Genomic DNA, 25,598 nt, shown 5'->3' on the forward strand with positions numbered 1-25,598 from the left:
TGAAACACAACAAGAAAAAAAGAACAAAGTTGCAATTACTCCCAGATAAGCTTTAAGTAACTGTTTAAATTTCAGCACTGTAAAAATCTCTGGCAATACAAGTTACATTGTTATTTAAAAATATATAATTCAGACCCAACAATCATAGACTGTGTTTTATTTGGATAGATCTATGTTACCAAAACATACAAAGAAATATAAAACCATTAGGAGGTCTCCTTAAATAAGAACTCCCATGAAAACGTCAGTTCACATAATTATGACAAGAACTTCAATCCCCGTATTCTAAACTCAGAAAAACAAACTCACTACTTACATATTGAGCAAATGTTACTTTTTAAGTTAAAAATATTTAATTTCGAAACTTCACAAAACCTGCTTTACCATTTTATTTCATAAGCAGAAACAGACATGTCCTTATAAATTCCGATGACAAATCTTATTCAATTTGCATAAGAAAACTGTTTTCTCCCCTGAACCACCTGCCCAATCCCCCCAAAAAGGATTCACACAGCAAGAATTATGCAAAAGAAGAATTTTACATGACCAGAAACTCAGACATAACAGCTTTACATTTAAATATTTTTGTAATGTACTATGTTAATATGTTCCTGCTTTGTAACTGAATGGTAAGTCAAACTAAGACTTTAAATCCTTGCTACACAACAACAGAGTAACAGCACAAAAAACTTAAAACTTTGAGGGTATAAACAATTTAAATGTGTACTCAAGGAAATCAGCATGAACTACTGCAATATGAACGCCAGAAAACACTTAAACTTGGTATTTTCCCCCAGATGCCCCACTTAGAGCCAGAGATCACAATACACACATGCTTAATGACTTTTCTGAATCCACTAGCAAAGGAGCAGCCAGATATCTGAAGAGATGTATAACCACATTCAAAACAAATATTTTAAGGGAGTGTATTCCACAAGAAAACAAAACATATTTCAGATGAATCTAAGATATTCTATTCAGCAGCAATTCTCATATGGTGTGGAGCATAAGGGATTCACAGCTGAGCACTTGCAAAGAAAGGCTCATCAAAATTATACAAAATCAAACAGAAATAGAGAGATTATTTGACAGAAGGGGAAAAAAAAGAAAGAACTACGTTTAGCCTAAAAGCTAAAATGTGACTGCATTTCCTAATTAGAGCAGAAAGGAGCAGAACAAACATCAATCTAAACATGTCCAAGAGGAGACGTGTTGTTGTTGTTCAGGGGAGTTGTTTGCATTTTTTTATCTCAGGAACTTTTCACTTTGCTTATCATCCCCCACAACCCACAGGCTCTCTTGGTTCTTTAAAAAAACGTTCACGCATTTGCTTTCTAAGTAGGGCAGCAAAAGGCACAGCCTTAATGTCTTCTCCAATGTCTACTTAGACCAAGACAAAGCAGCAGAACAGAAAAGTAGATGAGGACAATCAGGCCATTAAAACCTCAAAAGCACATCAGGGATGTTCTTCAGACAAACTAACTGCACTGTGGCAGGGAATCCAGGAGAGTAGTGCCACATGGAAAATACTGCATGGAACCCAACCAAAGTCTCAGGATAAATAGCAAAGACCAAAATAGGTAGCAAAAGGCTAGTGTATGCATATGAATATAAAAGGGTAGGGAATCTAAAATGGGAGAAAGCAGAATTTTGAAACAAGAAGAAACAGGAACCAGGGGATCCAGCTAGGCTGCTCAAGACACGAGGTCATGAAGAGGCAAGAAAAACACCAGACTGGAAGGCTGCAAATTAAAGGAGAAAGTTGAATTAAAACCAGTGCATTTATGCACATGCACACAAATATACAATCTTAACTACTACTGTTCTGAGCATTTACATCCTTGTTCAGGTCTTGGAAGAAAATTAATTTCTGTTACAGGCTACCAAAATCAATCTGCTTAAAGACACATAAAATGCTTCTGAAAACTGAGCAGGACAAAACAAAAGAAATGGGAGTAACTGTTTTCAGTTCATGAATTGAGTAAGTGTAATGTTTATAATGAACCTTACTATGCATTTAGATGCACATGCTAAGTCATAAGTAAATTATCTAATTGGAGTAGCCTACAAAATTATTTGGAGATCAGGCAAAAAAGTGAATAAACTTCAGCTTAGCTTTTCTTTGAAACTGCTACTGCTAAAAAAAAAATTGTTCAGAATACTTACCTATCCAGTACTGGATCTTGGATATCTAAAAGGGTAGAAAAATGTAGTAAATGACAATGTAAAAATTACAAGATTATTCAATATTTTCCATATAGTATTTAAGTAAAGTATTTTAAAAAGCACTTACCTGCTATTGATGCGTTGAATATTCATCTTCACAGGAGATCCAAAATTCTTGTAAGATTTAAAAGGATGTTGGTAGGGAGGGGGCTTTTTGGTACAAATAAACATCTGAATTACTCATGCCAAAATTCCTGTTTACACTGCTGTGACCCAGACAAACACAAAGATGGTACTCTATATGAAAGCTTAAGCTATATCAAAGATTAAGAGGAATGCTTTGGTCTGAGGAGCAGGCATTTTTAATCATATTCCACATGCGGCAGTACAAGTTTACTTACTTGTCCCCAAATACAATCAGAATGTGTATATGCTCTATGAGACAGGAGATAAACCCTGAAACACAATCACTAAGTAGGCTGAATACTCTTCTTGCTTAAGAAGCAAGGATTGTTTAATAGGCAGGCAGTAAGTAAAATGGAGAGTCTAGACCTATATCCACATTTATATGCTCAGTAAAAAAGCAGGGAGCAAAGCACAGCTATGAGACATCATTAAGTATCAAATAAACCCTCTAAGAAAAGGGAAAGAAACTGGATACACATTTTCATCTGTACAGTTTTAATGCAAAGAATTACCTAATTTTAACACCAGATGAGGAAGCATTCTAAAGAATGCTGGAAAATATTCCTTGTGATTGAGTGCGTAACAGAAAATTTGAGTTACTGAAAAAGATAATTATAATTATACCCCTTATTCATTAAAATAATGCTGCATTTACACTTTAGTTTATAGTTTTAAATTATACTAATCAATAAAGACCAAAGCCAGTGTAAAACTCCAAAGATATAATTTCATCTCTGATAAAAAAGTTCATTCATACAAATGCATCTATAGAGTAACAAGGTTCTGACACAGCATAAGACTGTCAATTTAAAAACCTCATTATAATCTTACTATCTCCTGCCAGATATATACTTAGCATACCTCACAAAAAGTCCGAGTATCTGCTCATATACACTATATCAACACATTTAGAAACCAGTGACATGTGGTTTGTTGAGGAAATGCATATTTTACAAAGTCAACACTCCACAAGAGATTTACTTGCACCTACGCCCAGTGTAAAACATGCCTTCCCCAGCTGCATCTGGGTATCACTACCAGGCTGCTGGAACTCTGTTCTCTCTCAAGCTGCACCAGTAGAAAAAGAAGCTGAAATATTACAGATACTTTGAATATCCTTATCCTTTTAGAACAGTCTTGAAATTTTCTTGAATGCTGTTAGGAGGCTATAGGTTAATTCCTAGTTAAACAGGCACAAAATTATGACTTGTTGACAGAAATAATTACAGATAAGGGAAAAGTCCAAAATCTACTAACTGAAGGTTGACCCAATTCTGAATACTGCAGAAATGCCAGTTTCCTAGAGAAAAGTCAAAACACATCAGTAAAGGAGTTGACATGACATGTAATGTGTTCCTTTAAGAACAAAAATGGGTTTTGCAATTTTCTACTGAGTATTCTTTTTTCTTTCAGCAGCTGTGCCTTTTTACTAGGTAAGGATAACCTCTTCATGGACTTGAGTAATTTTATCTTCTGTAAATTTTAAAAAAAGAAAAAAGTCTTCCCTGATTTTTTTTTCCCCTGGCAGTTATTTCAAATACTAATGACTCTTTAGTCTTAAGATCAGTTTTGTACATGCTGCTCCAAGGTACAATAGTTGAGGCAATTATCTTGACAAACGTCCTCTTAGTGAAAGACATGAAGATCTGTGGATAGAAAGTAAAAAAGGAAATTAGCAATTAGCAAAATTAGTAACAGAATTTCAATTCTTATCTGCATTTGTTTATACAAAACAGCTTGTACACAGACATCACACTGCAAAGCAGTTCTTCAGCATATATTAGTAGAACACTGTTTCTAGGTCTGATTATGCATAACTTTTCTGCATGGAGTGCATCTTTTTGTAAATAGTTCAGAGAGCTAAATTACAGCATCAGCCCTCAATTAGTTTTCTGCTTTTATAAAAAGAGAAAATGTGTTTAAATGTCAGCAGGCAACAATTTCATCCTAGGACTAATCTCAAATTTAGTCCTTCAAAGGGGGTGGGGGGTGTGTGAGTCACTAGAAATGAAAATTAATCCCTGGACAGTTTAAAACATAAGGTTCTTTCCACAGACAGGCAATTAATTCAGCAAGGGGCAAGAGTGGTCTCCTGATCTGTTTAGTACATGTACAGGAGTGGTTGTCCAAGATTTGCAACCTTCTGTGGCAGCATACAAAAGCAATGTAAGATGGTCATCCTTGTAAATGGCCTTAAAAATGCAAACCACCTTGTCACAGCCCTGGCTGCTCCAGCTCTGCACTAGATGTTCCTGCATTTGTGTTGTTGATGCAAGGGCACCTCCCGGGGTGCTGGCAACACAATGTATGTTGTGCTTCTTACATCTTCTCCTGTACCTTCTACACTTCTAATTATCACTGTTAACAAAACCAAGAAACTTCAGCAGGCAAGTGAAACAGTCCAAGCCATGTCAGCTGGGGACCAGAATGAGGCATTATCAAGATAGCCAATTAAATTCTTAAATTACACAAAAAGCTGTTTTCCATCATCCCCTACCACAACTTTAAAGAATGGGAGTATTAAAAAGAAAGATGGAAGCAGCTGGCGGCTCACATTTAGGAAGACCCTACACGTAAGACCCTTCTCCCTGTTCCACAAACACGGAAAATGCTTCTCTTGTCTTTTCTCATTCTTCTCCACACCACCAAAATTAATACTGATGACAATTACCTGTTGCAGAGAATTCTTCCTCCTCCTTCGAGCTCATTTTCCACGTATTGTCACTTTCATAAAGCTTTAACAGTGAAGAACTGCTTGGTGAAAAGAAGTTTGATTTGGGTGGGGTTTTTTTTGGCTGTCAGAGGTTCGTATTCCTCATCAAAAAACAGCAGGCAAGTAGTCAAACTAAAAATGATGGTATGTGTTTTCAAGGCTCTAAAAACTTCTGCATGACTAGAACATGCCACATAGACATAACTACAGTGGTTTAAAATAAATTTCACACAAAGCCCAGGGAGCTTTAAGCCATGTTAATATTTGAATTTCTGAATTAAATGTTGGTCACAAAAATATGCAAAATCTCACCTATTGTAATTTATACATTTTGTGAGGAACATATCAGAGAATTAAACACTAAAAGGAGTTTATCAAAGTGCAGATGAAAGACATACACAAAGTTTCTGCAGACACCACAAAAAATATGGCTTAAAACAAGAAAAGCAAGAACAAGATTTCAGTGCAAAAAAGCAGCAAGAAAAATACTTTAATCTACCCTGTTCAGAAAGAGTATGAATATACTTCTATTTGGCCTTTTCTGTTAAATTCTATGAGAAGAAAAAACCCTCAAAAACCCTTGAACAAACTACTCAACACAGTAATGTTGTTGTCAGTCCAAGAGGAATCTATGAATCAAGAAAAAAGTCACTCATTATCTTCTATTTAACAGGAATATCCAATTTATACACTGCAAAAGGAAACTTGTATAGGAAATGTAATAGATAAGATCACCAGGGAATTTGGCATTTGTGTTTTGACTTGGAGTATTTAAGTAACCCTTTAGGCTTTTTATCGCAGGCAGTGAACAAATCCACCTAAAATTTGAATATCCAAATATAGTTACCTGAAAGCAAGACTTAACTGAAGAACTGATAAAATTGCAGACTAACTGCCAAAATTTAGAAAGTACCATTTAAAACAACTTGGTGACTTCTGCATTGTTTTATACAAACCAGCTACTAAGTACTGTGCTTTGCTTGAAAGGATTCCAGGCAGAGAGAGTGCAACTCTCCTAAATACTTCCTCGAATCAGCAGTTCTTCAACACAAGACTTCTACTTAAAGAAAATAAATCCACCTCTGAGATTCTTACATTCATACTGAAGGTGAGTTAGATTTTGTGATGCAAAAATTAAGCAAAGCCAAGAAATTAGAAGACACTGAATAAGAAGGCTTGTGGAAGTTCATGAAACTTATCAGCAGTGACAGTTTCACTGCTGATCCCAAATTATCTTCTTTTCTAAGATCATGTCCTAAAGAAGGAATTAAAGAAATACATAAAAATTCATGTGAGGTGACACCCACCTCACATTCAGTAAGATCCAAAATTAAATATCTCTTAGCAGTGAGCTAGACTACACTCGCCAATCTTGCATTATGTTTTCAGGTCACCAACAAGTCCAGTCTATCCTGAAGCTGGGACAGCATGACAGTGGTTTAAGATCCAAGACTTCCAAGCTGAATCCAGCTCAAATGACAATTCATTGAATCTTGAGGACTACACTACAATTTTCACCACCTCAGCTCTGCTTATGTTCCATTCATTGTTGTAACCAAAGCCCACGACATTCCATAGTTATTACCTTGGCTATCCAAAAATCCAATATATTTTCTGGCACTGGACTGTCCTATCTGGGCACCTGGTTACCCTTTGGTGTGAGCTTTCCACATGTACAACAGAAAGAATTTAAGAGGGTACAAACGAGCACCAAATTCTTACAGGTTATACAGAAAAGTCAGGAATTAAAGTAAAGTAAATAAGTAAGGAAAGACAAGAAAACAGAGAAGCAACAATAATGGTACCAGGTAAGTAGCACAGACAAGAAGTATGACAGTAAAGGACTTGGGCACTCCACTGGTATATAAGAGTTGCACTTCTCCGAGTAAAACTTGCCATCAAAATCAGTAACTCTTGTTATGAACACAACTCAAATAGCTAGAAGTAGCAACATATATTGAACTCACAGAATGGCACAAGTCATGAAAGAAATCTGTTTTGGTATTTCTTAACCAAATAAATCTTTCAATGGTCTGTATGGAAAAGAATTAACAGTATTCTTATGGAAGAGTATCCACCACTTTTTCTTTAATTCTTTAGTCAACCAGCAACAAGATGCATATTGCAGCAATATATTATAGTTATTTTCTCTTGGACCCCTGAGGATATAGCTACAAAACCAAGCCATGAAATTTATGAACTGACCTTAAATGCCGGTATTTAGATTATCTTGGGTATAATCACACAGTGCATGCAGGACAACAAGAGCAATCAGTGTCTTTATCAGTCTCAGTCAGCCTGGGTTCTTGCACGGCAGGCCCTGCTTGACTAATCTCATCTCCTTCTATGGCAAGGTGTCCCACTGAGCACATGAAGGCAAGGTTGTGGATGTCATTTACCTGCACTTCAGGAAAGCCTTTGACACTTGTCTCCCACAGCATTCTCTTGGAGGAACTGTCTGCACATGGCTCAGGTGGGCCAGGAGTTCACTGGGTAAAAGAACTCCCTGGATGGGCAAGCCAAGAGTGGTGGTGAATGGTGTTGCATTCAGCTGCAGGCCTGTCACCAGCTCCCCAGGGCTCAGTTTTGAGGCAGGTCATATTCAATACCTTTGTCGATGATATGGACAAGAGGATCAAGGGTACTCTCAGTCATTCTGCAGATGACACCATGGGAGTTGTGTTCTGCTGGAGGGTAGGAAGGCCCTGAGAGGGATCTGGACAGGCTGGATCAATGGGCCAAGGCCAATGGTATGAGTTCAACAAGGTGAAGTGCCAGGTCCTGCCCTGGGGTCACAAGCCCAGACAGCACCACAGGCTGGGGGAAAAGTAGCTGGAAAGTGTCCCAGCAGAAAATGACATGGTGGTGTTGACTGACAGCAGCTGGACACAAGCCAATGTGTGCCAAGGTGGCCAAGAGGGCCAATGGTATCCTGTCTGGATCAGGAACAGCATGGCCAGCAGAACCAGGAACCTCATTCTTCCCCTGTACTTGGCACTGGAGACACCTCAAAACCTATATCCAGTTCTGGGTCCCTCACTTCAAAAAGGACATAGAGGTTCTGAAGCAAGTCCAGAGAAGGTTTGGAATCTAGGTCCCTGCTGAGGGAGCTGGGGAAAAAGGAGGTTCAGAGGGGACTTTATCTCGCTATTCATTTGAGATTAAAAAGAAATCTTACAGTTACATTTAGTTCGCACATTGGTGTCCAACTAATTTAAGGTTGCTTTTAAATTGGTAGAGGATTTACTGGCAGGCACAATTTCAAAGAGGCCACAACTATCTAGCATAATACATCCACAACTCCCTAACATCTCTGTTACAATTCCACCCAGTAGTTTAAAACCAGTGACGAAAGCCAGTCAACATATTCTTCCATTCCACCTTCGTGTTTGGAAATAACTTCCATTTAGATACATAAACTGTGTTCTCCCCTACAACTGCCTACCATCATCCATTGAAACTTTATAGTAACTTTTTCTGGGCGCATTCAGATACATTTCTTGTAAAGGTTACCAGAAATCTGATAAACAATTGAACTTGTATCAGCGCTCAGCTTTTATGTATGATCTTAAAGGTGAAACCATAAAGGTACAACAGACAGGTTGTTAACAGGTCTTATTGTTGTTGTCAGCTGTTTTTATATTCTAACTCAATACCTCACCTGTGAATACTAATCAACAGCAAACATCAAGGAAGGCTGTAAGCATTTTACATAGAGAAAAGAGAACACGTCAGGGGAAAAAAAACTCATAAACAAAACCACAAAACCAAACACAGCTTCTTTTAACTTACCTTGGAAAGAAGATTTCAAGTTTTAAATGTGTTACTCCTGAAGCAGCCTAAACTTTTAATCCTGCCTCTAAATAAAATACTCTGTGACCTTCAGTACTGAAGGAACTCAAAAAAAGATTAATACCTACTTCTTCAACATATTTAAATTGCAGACATCAGAGATAATGAACCAAGGCAAAGGGGATTGGTGGATTTGGGATTACAGTAGAGATCAAGTCAGGTTAAAGCTGTTACAGCATTCTGGCATTGCTTCTTTCAAGTATGCTGAGTGTTATAATTCCCTTTGCCACAATAAAAAAAAAAAAGTCTTATTTAAAAAGCCAACCAACCAAACAAAAAAAGCAAAAAAACACCGAAACACCACCAACTTATTTTAAGTAAGTGATGATTCCTTAGAAGAGTCTCCCCTTTTGCATGTATGTCAGGTTCTACCACATTCCCTTTCTGGATACAACAGGCAAGAAAAACTGTCCAAGTCTTAGGAAAAGCCCACAGTTTACTCCTTAGTCACCATCTAATCCAGTCATGTCTCTGCTCAAGCTTCATCAGTCATTTTAAGGGAAGACACTTGTTCCCTGGCTGGCAGTTGGCCAGTAACTTCTGCTATGCTTTATTTAAATCCTTCACTGTCCATGGGTCTCTTCCAATGTGAGATATTAATGGCTTAAGGCCATCACAGTCAAGTAACTATTCTAGGATATCACAGGGAAGCCCTAAACCAATGAAGCACAAAGCAAAACCAACATTAGTGATGGCTCCTGTTGCCAAAGCCTCTAGCAGACAGAAAAATTAAAGGAATCAAGAGTGTAACTTAGAAGAGGATTCAGCCTTTAATACACCATCTGGCTTTTTTAAGGGAAACATAACAATAAAAAATGCATCTACTCAAATAGGATAACACCAACTTTTAAAATTTTCATGTTTTGAATTTCAAGTGTTCAGGACTGAAAAGCAATCTATGAAGTCTGTACACTCACAGCAGGGATTATATGATATATATTCATATACATCAATCCTATAGCATTCCCTATCTGAACTCCATTACACTTGCTCAGCTTCCAGCAAAAATCTAGACTTGCATGATATTGAAGGTATGATTAAGTAGTTGGTTTAATCATAGATCTCTACATGCAGACACAAACAATAATTACTCACCTGCAGCATCTCCCAGAAAAAAAAGTCACCCAAGACAGAATGAGACATACAGACCCAGCAGAAACAACAAAGAGCAGTTTGCTAAATTGGTTAATAAGAAAGAATGACCAAAGATAAAAGCAGTTTTACTGCAAAGTTCTTTTCCTGAATTTGGAGGACAAAAGAAGCCATGAGGTCAGAGCCTATACTGATAATATCATTTACTAGGTATGTATGTATTGCCCTAAATTACCTCACACAACTTTGATGCAGACATAACAAAAACCTAAATGATAACTAGATTACTATAAACTTAACTCAATTGTCCCATCTGTAATATGTGAGACAACTTATATCTTCTGTTCCATTTTATGATCTCCCTAATAGAGCTTGCAGTATGTCAGATAGATAATAAAAAGTGCTGGAAACAAACATAGTGAGTTTTTAAAACTAGGTAAGGCAGAGAATAGATTGTGCCACATTTAGAAAACTAACAAATTAATCTTGTTATTTGAAGGAGAAAAGCAAAACCTCATACCTATGAAAAACCACAGAAAACAGTAAGAGCTCTCATTGTAAAAACATAGCAATGTGTAAATAAAACTTGAGAGAAAAATAGTGACAGAACAAAAGTGTTAACTTTATGAGCTAAGGTACATTTCACAATTTCATTTCTGGCAGTTCCCAGCTGCTACTCTTTAGCAGCAACCACCCAATCTGCTTATCCAATCACTTCAAAGCTCACATTTCTTAAGCTTGCATCACTCTGAAAAATTCTCAGAACCCTGCAATTTTAAGTGCATAAATGAATAATGAACTCTCAAAAAGCCAATGAAAGGAGTTTCCCAGAAGGATTCTGAAGCAACACAACCTTTAGTAGGGAAACAATAAAATTCTGCCACTACTAAATGAAGTCCTGATGCAATTAAAGAGTTCACAATGAGAAGGCTTTGGGATTAACAGTTTGTTCCTCCACTGCTTCTGAAGGAGTCACAGAAAAATTTGCAAGATAATAATTTATTTGTTCCACTTAGGTTAATATACTGGTTTCACCTACAAAACTTCTTTCTACTTTTACAACACAAAGTGAAGTTTATTCAATTCCCTTAGCTAAAGAGCAGACCATGGCAACTGGTCCTTTTCAGCTTTAAAGACAATCGCAGTAAAGTTTCTCAATCAATCCACCCCATGACCCCATGTGCTGTTACATGGACTAACCCCACGCTAGTCAAAATGAAACCGATACCATACCGTCCAGAACATTTGTGATCCAAGCACAAAACTAGGTAGAAAATGCAAATGACTGCAAAAGAGTAGACACATCATATACTTTGGAAGTACACAGTGCAAAAGCTTCTCTAAGAAGTATGAAAGGAAACATTAAATGGGACTGAAGACTTTATCAAGTGACTGAGGTGTCCTGGGATTTTCAGAGTTAGGAGCGAACATCTTAACAAAGAAATTGCATTAATTTACATTTAACAAGATATTAAAGAGAAACAAAAAACCAAAGCATATCACACTGATCTTGTTTTTTGGGACAGTGATGGATATAAACTGGATATCAGACACTTAGGAACACCAATTTAATCACCTCATTAGTAGGAAGGACTGTTTCCCCCTTTGTTGGTGAATATGAACACAGAAAATCCAAGCAACTGCAAACAATAAATTGTGTCACATTCATGTGAAAGAACAACTTCAGATTTGGAAAAGTAAACTAACACAGAGGAAAAAGGAACAAAACTTCATTCAAAACCTTAGGGCAAAACATGTAAGCATCACCAAGAACCTGGAGGAACTACTGAGTCCCACAATTTTCGCCAGAAATTAAGATTATACCCAAGCTGCTATTTAGCATATCATACTCTGTCAAATGAAGAAAAGACAAAACTACCCAGAAGAGTCAAAACACTCATTTTTGAAGGTAAAATACTCAGTAGGTAATTAAAGCTCTTTCAGCTTCTCTCCTGCTCCAGAACAATTTGAAGATAAAATCAATTTTCCCAGAAAACTGACAATGTTCCAAACTTCTACTTCAACACAAAGCAATAATGACCTCATCACTGGCTGACCTACATATAAATAGGTACAGAACAATTACTTTACAAGAAGATATTAACTTGATCTAAGCCATATTGAAATACAATTTGCTATCTATATCCTCATGAGGCTGCTTTTAATTAGGCCAATTTAATTCTCAGCATTTCCAGTGACTATAAAATGAAAAAAAACCAAACTAGGAAGCTTCAGCAAGCAGCTCTACAGAGTAAGTCCCGTAAAAACTCTACCAAGTTAACTGGTATTTCAATATCCCTCCAAAATTAATAGTCAAAGAATTATATTCTCTGTAATACTTCCAAGTCAAGCACTCTTGCTACTGGATTAATGAGGAGTGTGAAACACAGGCTTTCTTTTCTCCGCACTGTTTTTCAACCATGTCTAGTAGATTGTGGAAATCACAGTCACTTAAGGTATAGGACTTGCTTGCAAATTTAAACTTCTTTTTGAGTAATCTTCAAAAACCCAAAGGCTATCAATATCTATAGAATCAAAAGTTACCTCTTAAAATATGAGTTGTGATACTCCAAATACAAAAAATGAGTAAATTAAAGGATAGCTCAGTCTTCTGAAGTTTCTGAACTTCTGGATTGGCTTGTACAAAGATGACATTTAACTCCAAAAGTCTGAACTCTACAGACAGGAAAAAGCCCAATATCCATTAGATCAGTTTCGTACTACTACACTTCAGCAATGCAGCGAGGATTAAAAAGGAGTAAGAACATTTCTCTTTGCAGAGGGTTTTTCCAAAAAGCAGAAAAGGAGCTACAGCAGTCACAGAACTCCAAGCAAAGAAAAAAAAATCTCAACCCTAATTTCTGCAAGAAATGACTACAGATCCTCATGCCTGATTAGGCTGAGACAAATATGAAAGATAAGAATTTAGCTAGAACTGAAATGTAGCATGATGTCCTCTGACAGCAAGTAACGAACATACAAATTACTGTATTTGTTAATATATAATTCTGTAACTAGTTATATATATCCATTAATGTCACATAATTAATGTGTTTCTTCCTCCTGTAGCTAGCAAAGGTCCCACAAACTGTTAACAAACTTGAGCAAGGAAAGTATGGAAGATCACTATCAGTTACAAAATAAGTTTAGGTGGCTTCTTTTTCTAGGGGAGTTTAGACAGTAGATTCACTGCAAGTGGTATTTATAGAGGGCAAAAAAAACACCAAAGATATATTAACAGATTATACTGCATCATATAACAGCATTATGATGCTTAACATAAAAGACTCTACTGCAGTTCAACGTATGTCCCTATTCACAGAAACAGTGAGGTTAGAAACAGTCAAGAACAACATGACCTGCATATCTTTCTCTACCAATTGATTTTCCTAAGTTTTTACATTTCAATAGTGTATTCAGTCATGTGTTAACTGCAAAGGGAAAGGCTTTAGGAACAGTTGCACAGGTTTATAAATTAATCTGAAAAGGCCTGAAGCAAAAAAACCAAGATGATGCAGCTCTACTGCATACAACAGTTTAGTGGCAGTTTTAACAAACGCCCTTGAGCAGCAAAGTCTAAGTACCAATTCAGAAAGTATCAGTAATTCACAAGACTCTACCACAAGGTGTTAGAACAGAGTCAGGAAAGTCACACAGAGTCAGGAAAGTCAGCACTGCACAGAAACAGGCTGCACAAGCAGATGCTGTCACCAGCCTTTCTTCCCATGTAAAAACAGTTCAATACCACTTGGGAAGTCAAAAAGGGAAATCTAAGTTTGAAAGGAGATAAACATCTTACAGCCCAACAGCTGCCCAGCAAGAAGAGAGAAAGAGGAAACAGGATGATTAAAAAAAAGATGACAAAGCAGGCAAAATGTCATTCAGGCTCCATCACGGAAGAGGCTGAAGAACATTGTGAAGAATTTTTAAAATGACACATACCTCAAAACAAAAAAAACAGTTCAAAAATGGGATTTGATTTCACAAACTGACATGAACAAAAAACAATCAAGGAGGCAAAGATGCAGAACTGAGCAAGATGTGCAAATCAAAGGAAGAACCAGTTTGTGCTGAAGGGGAACTGTTGCATCGAAACAGAATCTGAAATATAAAGATTTTTTGTATTCTCAACCTGTTAGCACTAATCTAGTTTTGTCTTTTGCTTTTTTTACTAAAGGAAAATAACCAGAACTTGCAGCTGTCAGCTAATAAATGGGAACATTTTAACAAGTTCTGGTTTAGTTTATGCTATTCAAGGATTCACAAAGAATAAAAATTAATCATATGGTTTGAAAACAGGCCCTACCAACACTATGATCCAAAACAGAGGGATCAAATCCACTGTAATTATCAAAAAATTTACAAAACATTAAGCAGGTCTTTTTGGCATCACCAGCTTTTATTCTAAAGTGAATACTTAATTTCCAGCACTCAAGAATTTTCCACAAATTAGAAATTGGTGTTCTGAAGATGCATTATAGATTTCCAAAGTCTTTCAATTATCACAGATTTCCCAATAAAATTAAAGCAAATGGAACATAATAAAACACAACCCCCAAACAAACAAACAAAAACACAAACAAACAAACAAACAAAAACAAAACAAAAAAAACAAACCAAAACAAAACCACAAATGCTTTTTCAATTAAGGTTTTCTCCACTATGGAATATTTGAAACCTTCAAACAAGTTTTCTTTTTATGAAATGTGTCATAGAGAAAGTACTGACTATTTTTAGTCATAACACTGAGGTGATGTCCATTCAGGAGTTTGTTATATTAAGTAATACTCAAATGCTATTTAGAAGAATATTTTAGGTTAAGTTCTTCAGGACAGGCACTGGTTTATTTCTTACAAACAGGAATGCAAATATTGAGTATCACTTTTCCTATAAGCTAGTAATAGGGTACTCAAAGGATTACATTAGAAGTCCAAACCAATTTCAGTAGCTTACAAACATTCATGTCAAATGTTTGAAGAATTATCCAAAATCTCATTACCAGAATAGTTCTAAGATATCTAAACTAAAAATTCATAGCACTTGCTAAAGATTGCTTGATCTTGACAGAACTCAAGGCTTATTAATTGCTGTAATTGACAATACAACCATAAACAGCTGTCCTGAAGAGCCATAAATTTTCTTAAGTAGTGAATATACATGAAGTTGTAAATGTATGTAAAAGCAAGCACAAGAGTACACACGGTGCAGGAGTAGAAAAATTACTGGTATTTATAGGGTCTACAGATTCCAAAAGAAGTCCAGCAGATGCACCTCTGCAGAGCCCCAGGGAGCTCCAGTCATAATTACCAGTTGCTCACAATCAAGAATCCAGTCCACAGCACCATGGAAAGACTGACACAATTGTGCATGTAATCACAACCTGTCCACAGAACCACAGGCCACCATTTTTCTGCTATTCACCATCTTATCTCTTCATGTGCCATACTTTTAAAAATTTGCAGTTTGCAAGCATTAAAGGCAGTATATAATGCATATACATTTGCATACTAGTCTGTAATACAAACTGCAAATCAAAGAACGCTTGTAACTTTAAACAAAGCGGTTTAGCAGCTCTTTGTGAAACACTGGGCAACAAGATTTGACTTGACACATTTACTGCACTGCACAGATGCTACACTCTGAGAAAGTAGGTAAAACTACTAGTAAAACCCATCCTTTCTCCAAAACAAATTTTTCTGGAATCTTTAGTTGTTCTGCCCCCTGCTATAGACCAGTACACTATTACTTACGTCATTACATAAAAATGCCTACATCTAAACTCACCATCTTCTCATTCTGCTCCATTTTAGACCCCTTTACTCACATGATTTGTTTTCTCACCACTAAAGGGCATCTGGCCACCTTTTAACTCATCATCCCATTTTTTCAAGGCCTCTCAAAAGAGGATTTTTTAGAACTGACCTTCAGCAAAACTCAGCTGCATCACTAGAGCTGCACTATAATATTCAAGAGTACACAAGATTCAAACTTACTAACCTTTCATATTTTACAAATTACATTTATCTGATTTTTCAATGCATTTTAATCAAATTTGTTTGTCTGAAAACAAACAAACAAACAATCAAAACCCCTGACGCCAGTGGTACCTCCTGCAAATGCCTTAGTCTAATTAATAAAATAAACAGTGTTTTGAGTAAAATATTTCAGGAAAACTAACACTGCTTTTATAACAATAACTCGACAAATTTAATAGGTGGCAAACAGGTATTTTAGTTGATACCTCTGAGAAGAAAAGTTATTAGAGTGCCAAGATAGTCTACTTGAGTCAAATATAAAAATCAAGTCTATTTATTCATCTGACATTTTTACTACTGCTGCTTAGAAGTTCTCCTATTTATCATAGATTTTTTCCTAGACTTTTTAGTAGATCTACATGGAATCAAGCTTTAATCTAAAAAAAAAAAAAAAAAAATCTGTGAAGTGTCACTTCAGCATTATCAACAAAACTAACCGATAACTGCTCAAATACCACAGTGCTCAAATACCACCTGTTAGCAGTGGCTCAATACTAAATTAAACTTCTCAAGGGAACATTTTATATACACAAAACTGAAAAGATGTTCAGTCATCATGCCTACAAAATACATGAGTTCTCCTTCACAAGCTCAGGTCTGAAGCATAGCCATGGAGTTTATTGAAAAAGAAACCCCAACAACAAACCAAACTAAACTCCTTTTAAATCCTCTCTGCTAGCCATAGTGTCATTCAGCAGAGGGAATTCCAGTGACATTTTTCAACTTCAGTAATGCTATTCAGAACCTACAGAGTCAGCAGTGAAACAAGTTGGTTTAGTCCTTTACCACTTATTACAAAAAAAACCCTAAAACATCTCATAAATGCACACAGAGGAGATACTCAGAGGGTAACAACAGAGAAGCGGTAGAAAAAGAGTCCTGTAGTTTCCAGCTGATGAAAATAATGGGCAAAAATCTCCATATTTGTCACAAATACATCAGAGGAAGAAAATGTTCCACAGCATTTAAAGATGATACTAGGGTTGTATTCTAGTGAGAATCACAGCTGAATCCACTTTTCCAGTAGCATTGTTTCTTCCCAGAACATATCAACCCTGGGCTTCATTTCAGGGCTTCCTATCTGTTGTCCCATTCCTTCCTCTCCTGCCACTCACAAATTCTGACTGAATTGCTTCCATAAATGTCTTACTACATTTTTTTTTAATTCCTACCTTACCTAAGTTAGGAACTATTGTAACTTTAAGCTGAATCAAGCTTCAGTTCTGTGCCTCAAGTTTGCTTTAAAATGTTCATCAACACAGACTTTGCAAATATTCACTGACACAACCTGTTTACAGCTCGAAAGATTTTTAATGGCAGTTCCTAAGAAATGCTGCCTTTAATCCAACACATTTAACAGGTTTCCAAGACTTCTGTAATGCAGTTAAGGATTATTTATATCACTAGATTTCTTCCTTAATTGTGGAAAGGAGGATCAACAGCAGGGCCAAATGACTGTCAAGTTACAAGTGCATCAGATATGGTCTCCAGCCTGTTTTGTATCATCAACACAGTTGCCCAAACAGTTAAAGTGCTTGTAGCAACATATAAAACACTGTCTATCTGGAAAAAGCCTAATAAAGTATAGCTATCAAATTAAAATTTTCAAGCTACACAAAATGTCACAATTAAGAAGAAATGACACTCCAGAAATTACTTCGCTTGAAAGGCGGTGGTTTTATTCTTAGACACACCTGAAATTTAAAAAAAACCCAACTCTCCACAGACTTCTGCCATTCAAATTATATATGTAAGACCTGAATAGAGAGACAAGACATAATTTAGGCTTAGCCCTCGTTAAAATAATCTCAATATTACTAAATACATTATTTCATCCACTGACCAAAAAAATCTAGCTACATCATTGCATTGCATGCACAAATTGTATGCACAAATTCTACCCCAAGTAGAATATGCTGCTTCTAGTCCTGGACTTTCCCAGAATACCTGAACTGGTGTATCAAAAGATCTATCACAGATTAAAAGATGTTGGTGCATGTCCAAGACTTTCCCACTTCATTCAGCACATTAAAGCAATCTCTGCAGCTGATCTTTCTGACACTGCTAGTGTCAAGATTACTTCAGGCCACTGACAACTAAGAAACAGAGTAGCTTTTGCAAGATATTAAAGGCCCATCTCCAGCTCTAATCTCAAAAAGCAGTCACTTTAAGTGGCTAAACACTGTTACAATGTTGGAAGAAGGCAGCCAGTAACTACTGAACACCATCACATGCCTTAAGCCAAATGGACAATGCACACAGCACATTGTCTAGTGGCTGCATTTCAACTCCAAATCCCAAGACCCCTAAATTTATAACAGTTTGATTTAGATATATTTATTTTCAAAGCTACAAACGCACATTGCCAGTACCACATACTAATGCTAACTTCTAAACAATAACAAGGACCTAGGATAAGTTTATTACCCTGCCATGACCTTGACCTGTTCCATTTACAGAACAAGGCCAATATTTCCAGCTTCACAAGAGCATAGCAAGTTAAATTCTCACCGTCTTTGGGAAAGAAAGAACATATTTAAGTAACTTATATAATCATGTCAGCCAATAAAATTCCAACTGTTTCAAGAGCTCCAACTTTTCTATACTTCAATTAACATAGGCCTGAGAGTCAAACAAGATGCTTATTTTCTAATGGTATCCTGCTCAGAGGTCCCAGCTGTGTAACCTTTAAGCACAAGCACATTCTACTCCTCTTTTTATGCCGACATATTCCTCTCATCATTCCTTCCCCACCATCTCAATTTTTACTCCCCCATCCTCACAGTGCTCACTCCTCCAGCAGCAGAAGACTTGGATCATGACATGGACATCACACAGTAGCAATTTCTCTGTTTCTGCTGATTCTGGCAAAGAAATAGCATGTAGGAAGTATGGAAACAGCCAGTCCCCTTTACCCCCATGGTCATTCTGTAAGGAACATACAGGAATAAACAAGGTCAGGAAAACAGAAAAATATATAGTCCAGAAGAAAACAACAATGGAAAACTGGAAAATGTGTCACTATATGAACTGGCTGCCAATGAACAAAGAACTGTTCTAATTTTTTATTAATCTGTCTCCTAATTACAATTTGACAAATGATATTACACAGAGAAAGGAAAGCAGGCTTGGCAAGGAAGAGGAGGGGCAAGGAAATCGAGAGCAAATTGTTTTCAAGAAGTCAAATATTAGCTCAAATTACAAAAAATGTTTTTTCATGAAAACCATTTTTCATCATCATTTCATATAGTTACACCAAAGTCTTTGGAATCATGGAATCAGTTAGGTTGGAAAAGACTTCTGAGATCACTGAGTCCAACCTACAGAACTTTATGCTCAACTATCATTCAGATTTAAAATGTTTTAGGAGAGGATACAATTTTCTGTAGTGAAACACTGCTAAATACAGGCAGCAAAAATGGGGAGGGAACGCAAAACAATTCTTCAAACTAGAAGAATAAAAATCATAGCAATGTAAAAAATCTTATGCAAGATTAATTTATGAATTACAGTAGAAGAACACTATTAAGGACACCTACAATTTAAAAAAGCTATTTCTTCTATACCACTGCCAGGTAAGCACCAAATCAGCACCCAGATTAAGGGGCTGGAGTATCTCTCTTAGAAGGAAAGGCTGAGGGAGCCAGGACCTAATCAATGTGTATCAGTATCTGAAGGGAGTTTTCCAGAAGGATGGACCAGGCTCTGTGTGGTAGTGCCGAGCAATAGGACAAGAGCAATGGGCAGAAGCTGATGCACAGAAGTTTCACCTGAACATGAGAAGAATTTTTTACTGTGTAGTGATCCTGCACTGGAACAGAACACCCAGAGAGGGTGTGGAGTCTCCCTCCCCAGAGATATTCCAGAACCATCTAGGTACAATCCTGTGCAATGCACTCCAGGACAACCCTGCTTGAGCAGAGAGGCTGAACCAGGTGACCCATTGTGGAACCTTCCAACCTGACCCATTCTATGAGGAGGTACAAGCAGACAAAGAGAAATGGTCTGGCATAAAAATGTGCATTTCTGCCTCATCTCAGATGAGGTATCTGGTATTTCCTCAGAAATACCAGAATTACTGAATTCTCTTTTTCTGGCACTGATAGACAGAGGACAGTCCCATCTACTTTAAGATATGAGCAAACCCCACAATTTAGGTGTTATTAATCCACTCCCTTAAAATTTTCCTTTCACCTGCTAAGCCAGATGCCTTAGGTGATGAATATACTGAAGCTTCTGAGGTATGCCCACCACAAACTATTTTCCCTTCAACTATTCAACTGTCATTCTCCCTATTGTTAAATTAATAGTTAAACCATATAAAAACAGAATTCTACTTCTACCACAGGAATGGTGAAAAAATATAATTACTTTTTAAAAAGTCTTTTTCCCTCTCTACCAACAGGCTCTATCTTCCTGTTTAGGAATAACTAGCTTTTTGTTCAGCTAATAAGCAAAGCATGTAACATCCTCCCTGCTAAATAGTAAAGAATTGTTTAAGATGGTCTTCTGGGGTTGTTTTTTTCATTTTATTAAAAAAACTGCTTAGGAGGTTCTTTACTCCAATAATGTAGAACCAGTGTTAGATCAGTTCTGGAAAATGCACCAGAGGCTCCAGTATTCAAGTGAAGTGAGTCAAAACAACTGAGTAAGAGACTAGTTAAGACAGATGCACGATGTAACATGTTTTAGGTGATTCCTGTAGAATTCTGGGGTTTCTGTACTACATCTATGAAGTTCAAGATCTGGATATGAACCAGAACACAGACCATCCCAAGAAGACAGAATTTATCTAAAACTAAGATAATTTAATACCTTTATCTGTGCTGTTTACCTTTTCCTAGAAAACACTACTCATAGGAAAAACTTGCTAAGTCAACTCTGACAAAAATAGCTTATCAACATTACTTCCAGCATTATGTAATGGACTCGTCATTGTATGCTCTGACAGATTATTTTAGAACCGGCTATACCTAAACATCCAGAAGAACATTCTTTGACTCACTAGATGTTTTTGTTTTATCTCAAGCTACCTACTACAACCACAACAATACATTCACCTCTTTTTTCATGATTACTGTCAGCTCTCTCATTCTGCAAGAGCATAAAAGAAATGTTGTTCTAGACTGTGAAAAAGGAATTTCTCTAATACCATAAGGGTTGAAACAAGATGTATTCTGTTAACTGAACTCTTTCAATGAAAGCATCCGCTGACTAATGACAAAAAAAATAACAGCAACTTAAATGCTGGGTGTGGTTTTTTTTGTTAATGTATCATTTTATATTGATTTTCAGACTAAAAGGCACCTAAGATCAGGTGGTACCAGAACCAGTGTAGTGATATAGCTACAGTAGTGCTCTGCTTACTTGAGAAAACAAGCACCTCTACGGGCAGAGATAACATTCATAACATAACATCTTTTTTCCCCACCATATATATTTCTACATTGCAATACATCATACACAAATACTATTCAGGAAGCAATGAAGTAATGATCAACATGATTACATCATCAAAAGATCATAAGAAAGCTTTAATTACAACAGAATGGATGAAAAAAATAATCAACATAATAATACATGAAAGTTAAGTTCATTAAAGGCTCCTGACATGCATATGGGCATCATAGTTAAATAATATTTCTTTCCTTTTAGCGTGTCACATATGGCAGGTCTTTGAGAACAAAATTTTCACAGAAGATCCAACTACTGGCAGGATGAGCACAACTGTCGAGTGGAAAATGATCGCTGTTCATGATGATCTATACATTCAAAGTAATTACCAGTACTGCAACCATGGCATAAGTGATAATAATTTTTTTAAGCCTCAAATTCATTAATATCTTGTTCTCAAAATATGAACTTTTCTTTCCCCCCCCAGTCTAGATGTGCTCCCAACTGAAACCAAAGCTTTGTACGCTTAAAACACTTCTCCAAATGCACATCTATTAAAGTGAACACAAAAAACCAGCCTGAGCATGGCACATTAGATTCTGCCACAACTTTATTTTTTAAAGGAAAGACTGCAATGCCTGCTTAAAAACAAAAGGAAACCCATTTTTGACTTCCAGGCCCTGTGAGGTCTAACGTGCATTGTGATAACCAGCTGGCCTCGCTCTGAAAGGGTTAAAAACAACAACAAAAAAATTTAAATTACTTGTATTTCTCCAGCGGTAAAACCAAAATATTGCCAGGTCTTCCTGCAGCCTGGGTAGTACCTGCAGTACCTGGGTACTTCCTGCAGTACCCTGCAGCCAGGGTACTGGATAATTTAGGTTAAAATAAATGTTTATTAAAAAACAGGGCGTTGATTTCTTGGCAGCGGTGAAAAGCAGCAGACACCCCTAGTGTCGACGTAAAATACTACACGACTCCATACTGTATCTCCAGGTTAATTTTACAGCAGAAAAAAGGAAATTTAAATCCGTCATGATTGAAAAAACAGAGCGACTCTCGCGCACACACACACCTGGACACATCGCACTCCCGCAGCCTCAGACCCCGAGTACCCATCGTATGTGAAGTGTCAGCTTTCCGCCCCAGCCCAGTTACAGCGCACATTATCCCGTCCACTGGGCTACGTGCATTACAGCTTTCCGGTCCGCATATGAACAGCTATTGCTGCTGCACCGGGGGCGGGGGGAGAACCCCGCGGAGCTGCGAAACAACCCCCGCACGGCAGCGCCGCCGAAATCGCCGGAGTTTCGTTTGGAAACGGCTCCGGGGACCGATAGTGCCTCCATGGAACAGACGAGGCGCAGCACGGGCGACGCGAATCCCCAGACCGCGGGTAGGGTCGGGTGGGGGTGAGGTGAGAGGGTGCTGGGGAAGGGAAGGGCCGAGCCCGACTAGCGCTCCCAGGGCGGTGGAGGGAGGAGGCGGAGAGCCAGCGGAGTTCCGTGGGCGGCGGAGGAGAGCGGGGGATGCAGCCGCCGCCGGGGAGAGCCGAGAAGGAAGCCCAAAGAGGCGCTCGCCCGCGGGAGGACGTGGACTGCCCGGGGGCGGGAGGAGCCGGGTCAGGGGCAGGGCAGCGCCGAGGCGGAGCGGTGGTGGGGCCGCGGGGGTGGGGGACCCGGCCCGGTCTGGAATATTCCAGAGGGACGGGAGCGGGGAAGGAGCTAGGGAGTGGAAGCGAGGGAGGGTCCTCACCATGGCGGCGGGTGGGTGTCAGGCGTCTCCCCCGCTGATGAATCCGCCGACCCCGGCCTCGCTGTGCGTTGTCCGGCGTCGCCGCCGCCGTTGGCACTCCCAGTCCGCTCCTGATCCTGATGCCGATCCCACTCCCGACACTGCGGCAAAGGCTCCGCTGACCCGCGCACGGAGCGAGCAAGCGAGGGAGGGGGCGCGAGCGGCGCTAGCGCGGGGCGGAGGGGGTGGGGCTTTCACATCCGGGGACTCCTCTGCGCCGAGGGGCGGGGCGAGGTCATGACATCATCGGCGGGGTGGGGAGCTGCGAACGCGAAATGGCGGTGGGGCGGTTGTGGGGTTGTTAGGGGCGGAAGTGATTTTTGAGGTCGTTGAGTCCAACCGTAAGCCCAGCGCTGCTACTGTAACTCTAATCTCTAAACCACTAAACTACATCACCCGGCACCAAGTCTAGGCGCCTCTTAAACACCTCCAGGGTTGGTGACTCCACCACCTCCATCGGCAGTCCTTTCCAATGTCTGGCCACCAGAACAGTGAAAAAAATCTTTTTTCCTACTATCTAATCCCAATCTCCCCTGTCGCAGTTTGAGGCTGTTTTCTCAGGTCCCCTCACTGCAGGCAGGGCAGAAGAGGCCGGACTTCAGTTACTCGGAGAGAGCAATGAGGTCCCCCCTGAGCCTCCTCCAGGCTAAGCTACCCCAGGTCCCTCAGTCCCTCAGCTGCTCCTCACAAGCATGTGGGGAAAAGGGGATTTTTGGGACTGCCCGAAGGTCCCTTTTAGTAGACCTTTTGTGTTAAATGTTAACTACAAGGCACAACTGTTTTTCTTTTTGCTACTAAACCAGGACTGATCAGGCTGATGGCATACACTTTTTTTTTTTCCCCCTTGTATGATTTGACAGATGAATGTGTGATCATTTTCAGTGCTGGGCTTGGCTAAGTGTGACTCTGGGTCTGCAGCGAATGCCTTGAAATGTCTTGAAAAGGACTCCAAAGATGCAGATTTCCTGACCTGGGCAGCAGATATAAGTACAAAAATACCTTAATAAACTCAAAGTTTATTGCTGCTACAGCTACTGGTGCTAACAATTGTTATCTTTGCTCGTTCAGGCCTCTGCCCAGGGAAAGGTTCCCTCAGGAAAACTGCCAGAGCTGCTGGTTGTCCTTGTTCTCCCAAACACCCTCTGCTTAGGCTGGTCTCCTTCAGCTATAAACTGTATATATATATATTATTATATGCATAATTATTTTATATATATGTATGCGTGCGTGTGTGTGTATGTGTGTATTTTTATAAGCTTTGCTGCTTGAACTTCCTCATGTGACTTCTGTGTTCTGCAAAAGGGGAAAAAAAATCCACAGAAGGAAGCTCTGTGCAAGGAGGCATTTGAAAGCAAGCCTTTGAGAGGTGGCTGCTCTCTTTTTGTTCTGGCTGTTATTTTCCTCAGGTTTTTAATATTGTATTGCAAGAGGCTATCAAGGCTCAAAGCTGCTTGGTAAAGAATCAGAGAGTATTTAGTGTTGGAAGGGGTCTCTAGAGATCATCTAGTCCAACCCCCATATTTAACAGATTTTTAGAGTATGGTGTTTCAATACTGTTAATAGTTAATTTTACAAAACTAAATAAATTGTGCAGTGATGAGATAATCCTTAAAAGTCTATGCATGTATCTTTGTTTCATGCCAGCTTTGTACCCTGCATAGTCTACAAAATAAAATGACTGAGTTGAATGCAAACTCAGATGAAGGATGTAGTCTCAGTAACTACTTTGAGGCAAGATTTAGGGCAATGCAACTGCTTGCATAAGTAAGGCTGACCCTCAGGGAGTGATCCCTATATATTGTGAAGTTTTAAGTAGGCCAGATGACACCTTTAAAAACCTCTGTAAAGGGTAAAATAAAATAGTTAATAAAGAGGGTGTGGTTCCACATTTCCTTTGGTGTTTTTGCCTTTCTCTGCTAAATGGGTTTATTTTGGACTGCCATGACACAGCAGATAACACTGTAACAAATGAGGCGGTGATGAGAAAATAGTAATTATGTATAGTTGTGTTGATACTGCCAAAGAGAAGACTTGGTACCATTTTGATGTTTTTCAGGCGTTTGTTCCTTGGCTCTCAATAGCTAGACACTTTGGCAGGGAAATGCAAATTAATTCTGTCAAATTCAAGGTGAATGGTGAGCTAATTCATAGGAGAAGGGAAGACTGGATTGTTGCTTTAAAACCAGGTTATTTTTTTTAGGACCACGGCTGAGAGCATGAGCTTTCCAGTCTAAAATGGAATATCCTCTCCCTTCAGCTCCTTCTGGAAGAGGAGCTGCCTCATCGCTGTTGCCCTATTAGTGGGAGTCTGAGCTGATCTAAGATTAGCAAAGATTACCTTTAGAGTGCATGGAGAAACCTGGAAT

General features: G+C 38.5%; 2 protein-coding genes and 1 long non-coding RNA gene across 5 annotated transcripts in view; 1 reads left to right on the forward strand and 2 right to left on the reverse strand.

Moving 5' to 3' along the window:
• Positions 1–22,301, reverse strand: LOC139589106 (uncharacterized). 2 transcript variants are annotated; one of them, XR_011678937.1, is made up of 3 exons: positions 18,828–22,301; positions 2,167–17,801; positions 1–1,742 (listed from the first exon to the last, which is right to left on the reverse strand). It is a non-coding gene; the product is annotated as an uncharacterized lncRNA (long non-coding RNA). The 2 variants fall into 2 exon arrangements; XR_011678936.1 differs by having other exon boundaries at positions 2,167–22,301.
• PPP3R1 (protein phosphatase 3 regulatory subunit B, alpha) overlaps positions 1–23,444 on the reverse strand; it is a 38,811-nt gene extending 15,367 nt beyond the window's left edge. The window contains exon 1 of the mRNA XM_071425194.1: positions 23,194–23,444. Coding sequence (XP_071281295.1) covers positions 23,194–23,196 — 3 coding nt within the window. The 5' untranslated portion in view covers positions 23,197–23,444. The remainder of the gene's footprint in view (positions 1–23,193) is intronic.
• Positions 22,708–25,598, forward strand: part of PLEK (pleckstrin) — a 57,718-nt gene continuing 54,827 nt past the window's right edge. For both annotated transcript variants that reach the window (XM_071425148.1, XM_071425157.1), the window contains exon 1: positions 22,708–22,834. The gene's annotated coding sequence lies outside the window, so the exon portion shown is untranslated. The remainder of the gene's footprint in view (positions 22,835–25,598) is intronic.

The sequence above is a fragment of the Agelaius tricolor genome, unplaced genomic scaffold (assembly GCF_023055355.1).
Source record: "Agelaius tricolor isolate 1412-34295 unplaced genomic scaffold, bAgeTri1.0.p SCAF_1, whole genome shotgun sequence".
In the NCBI taxonomy this organism is placed as follows: Eukaryota; Metazoa; Chordata; class Aves; order Passeriformes; family Icteridae; genus Agelaius; species Agelaius tricolor.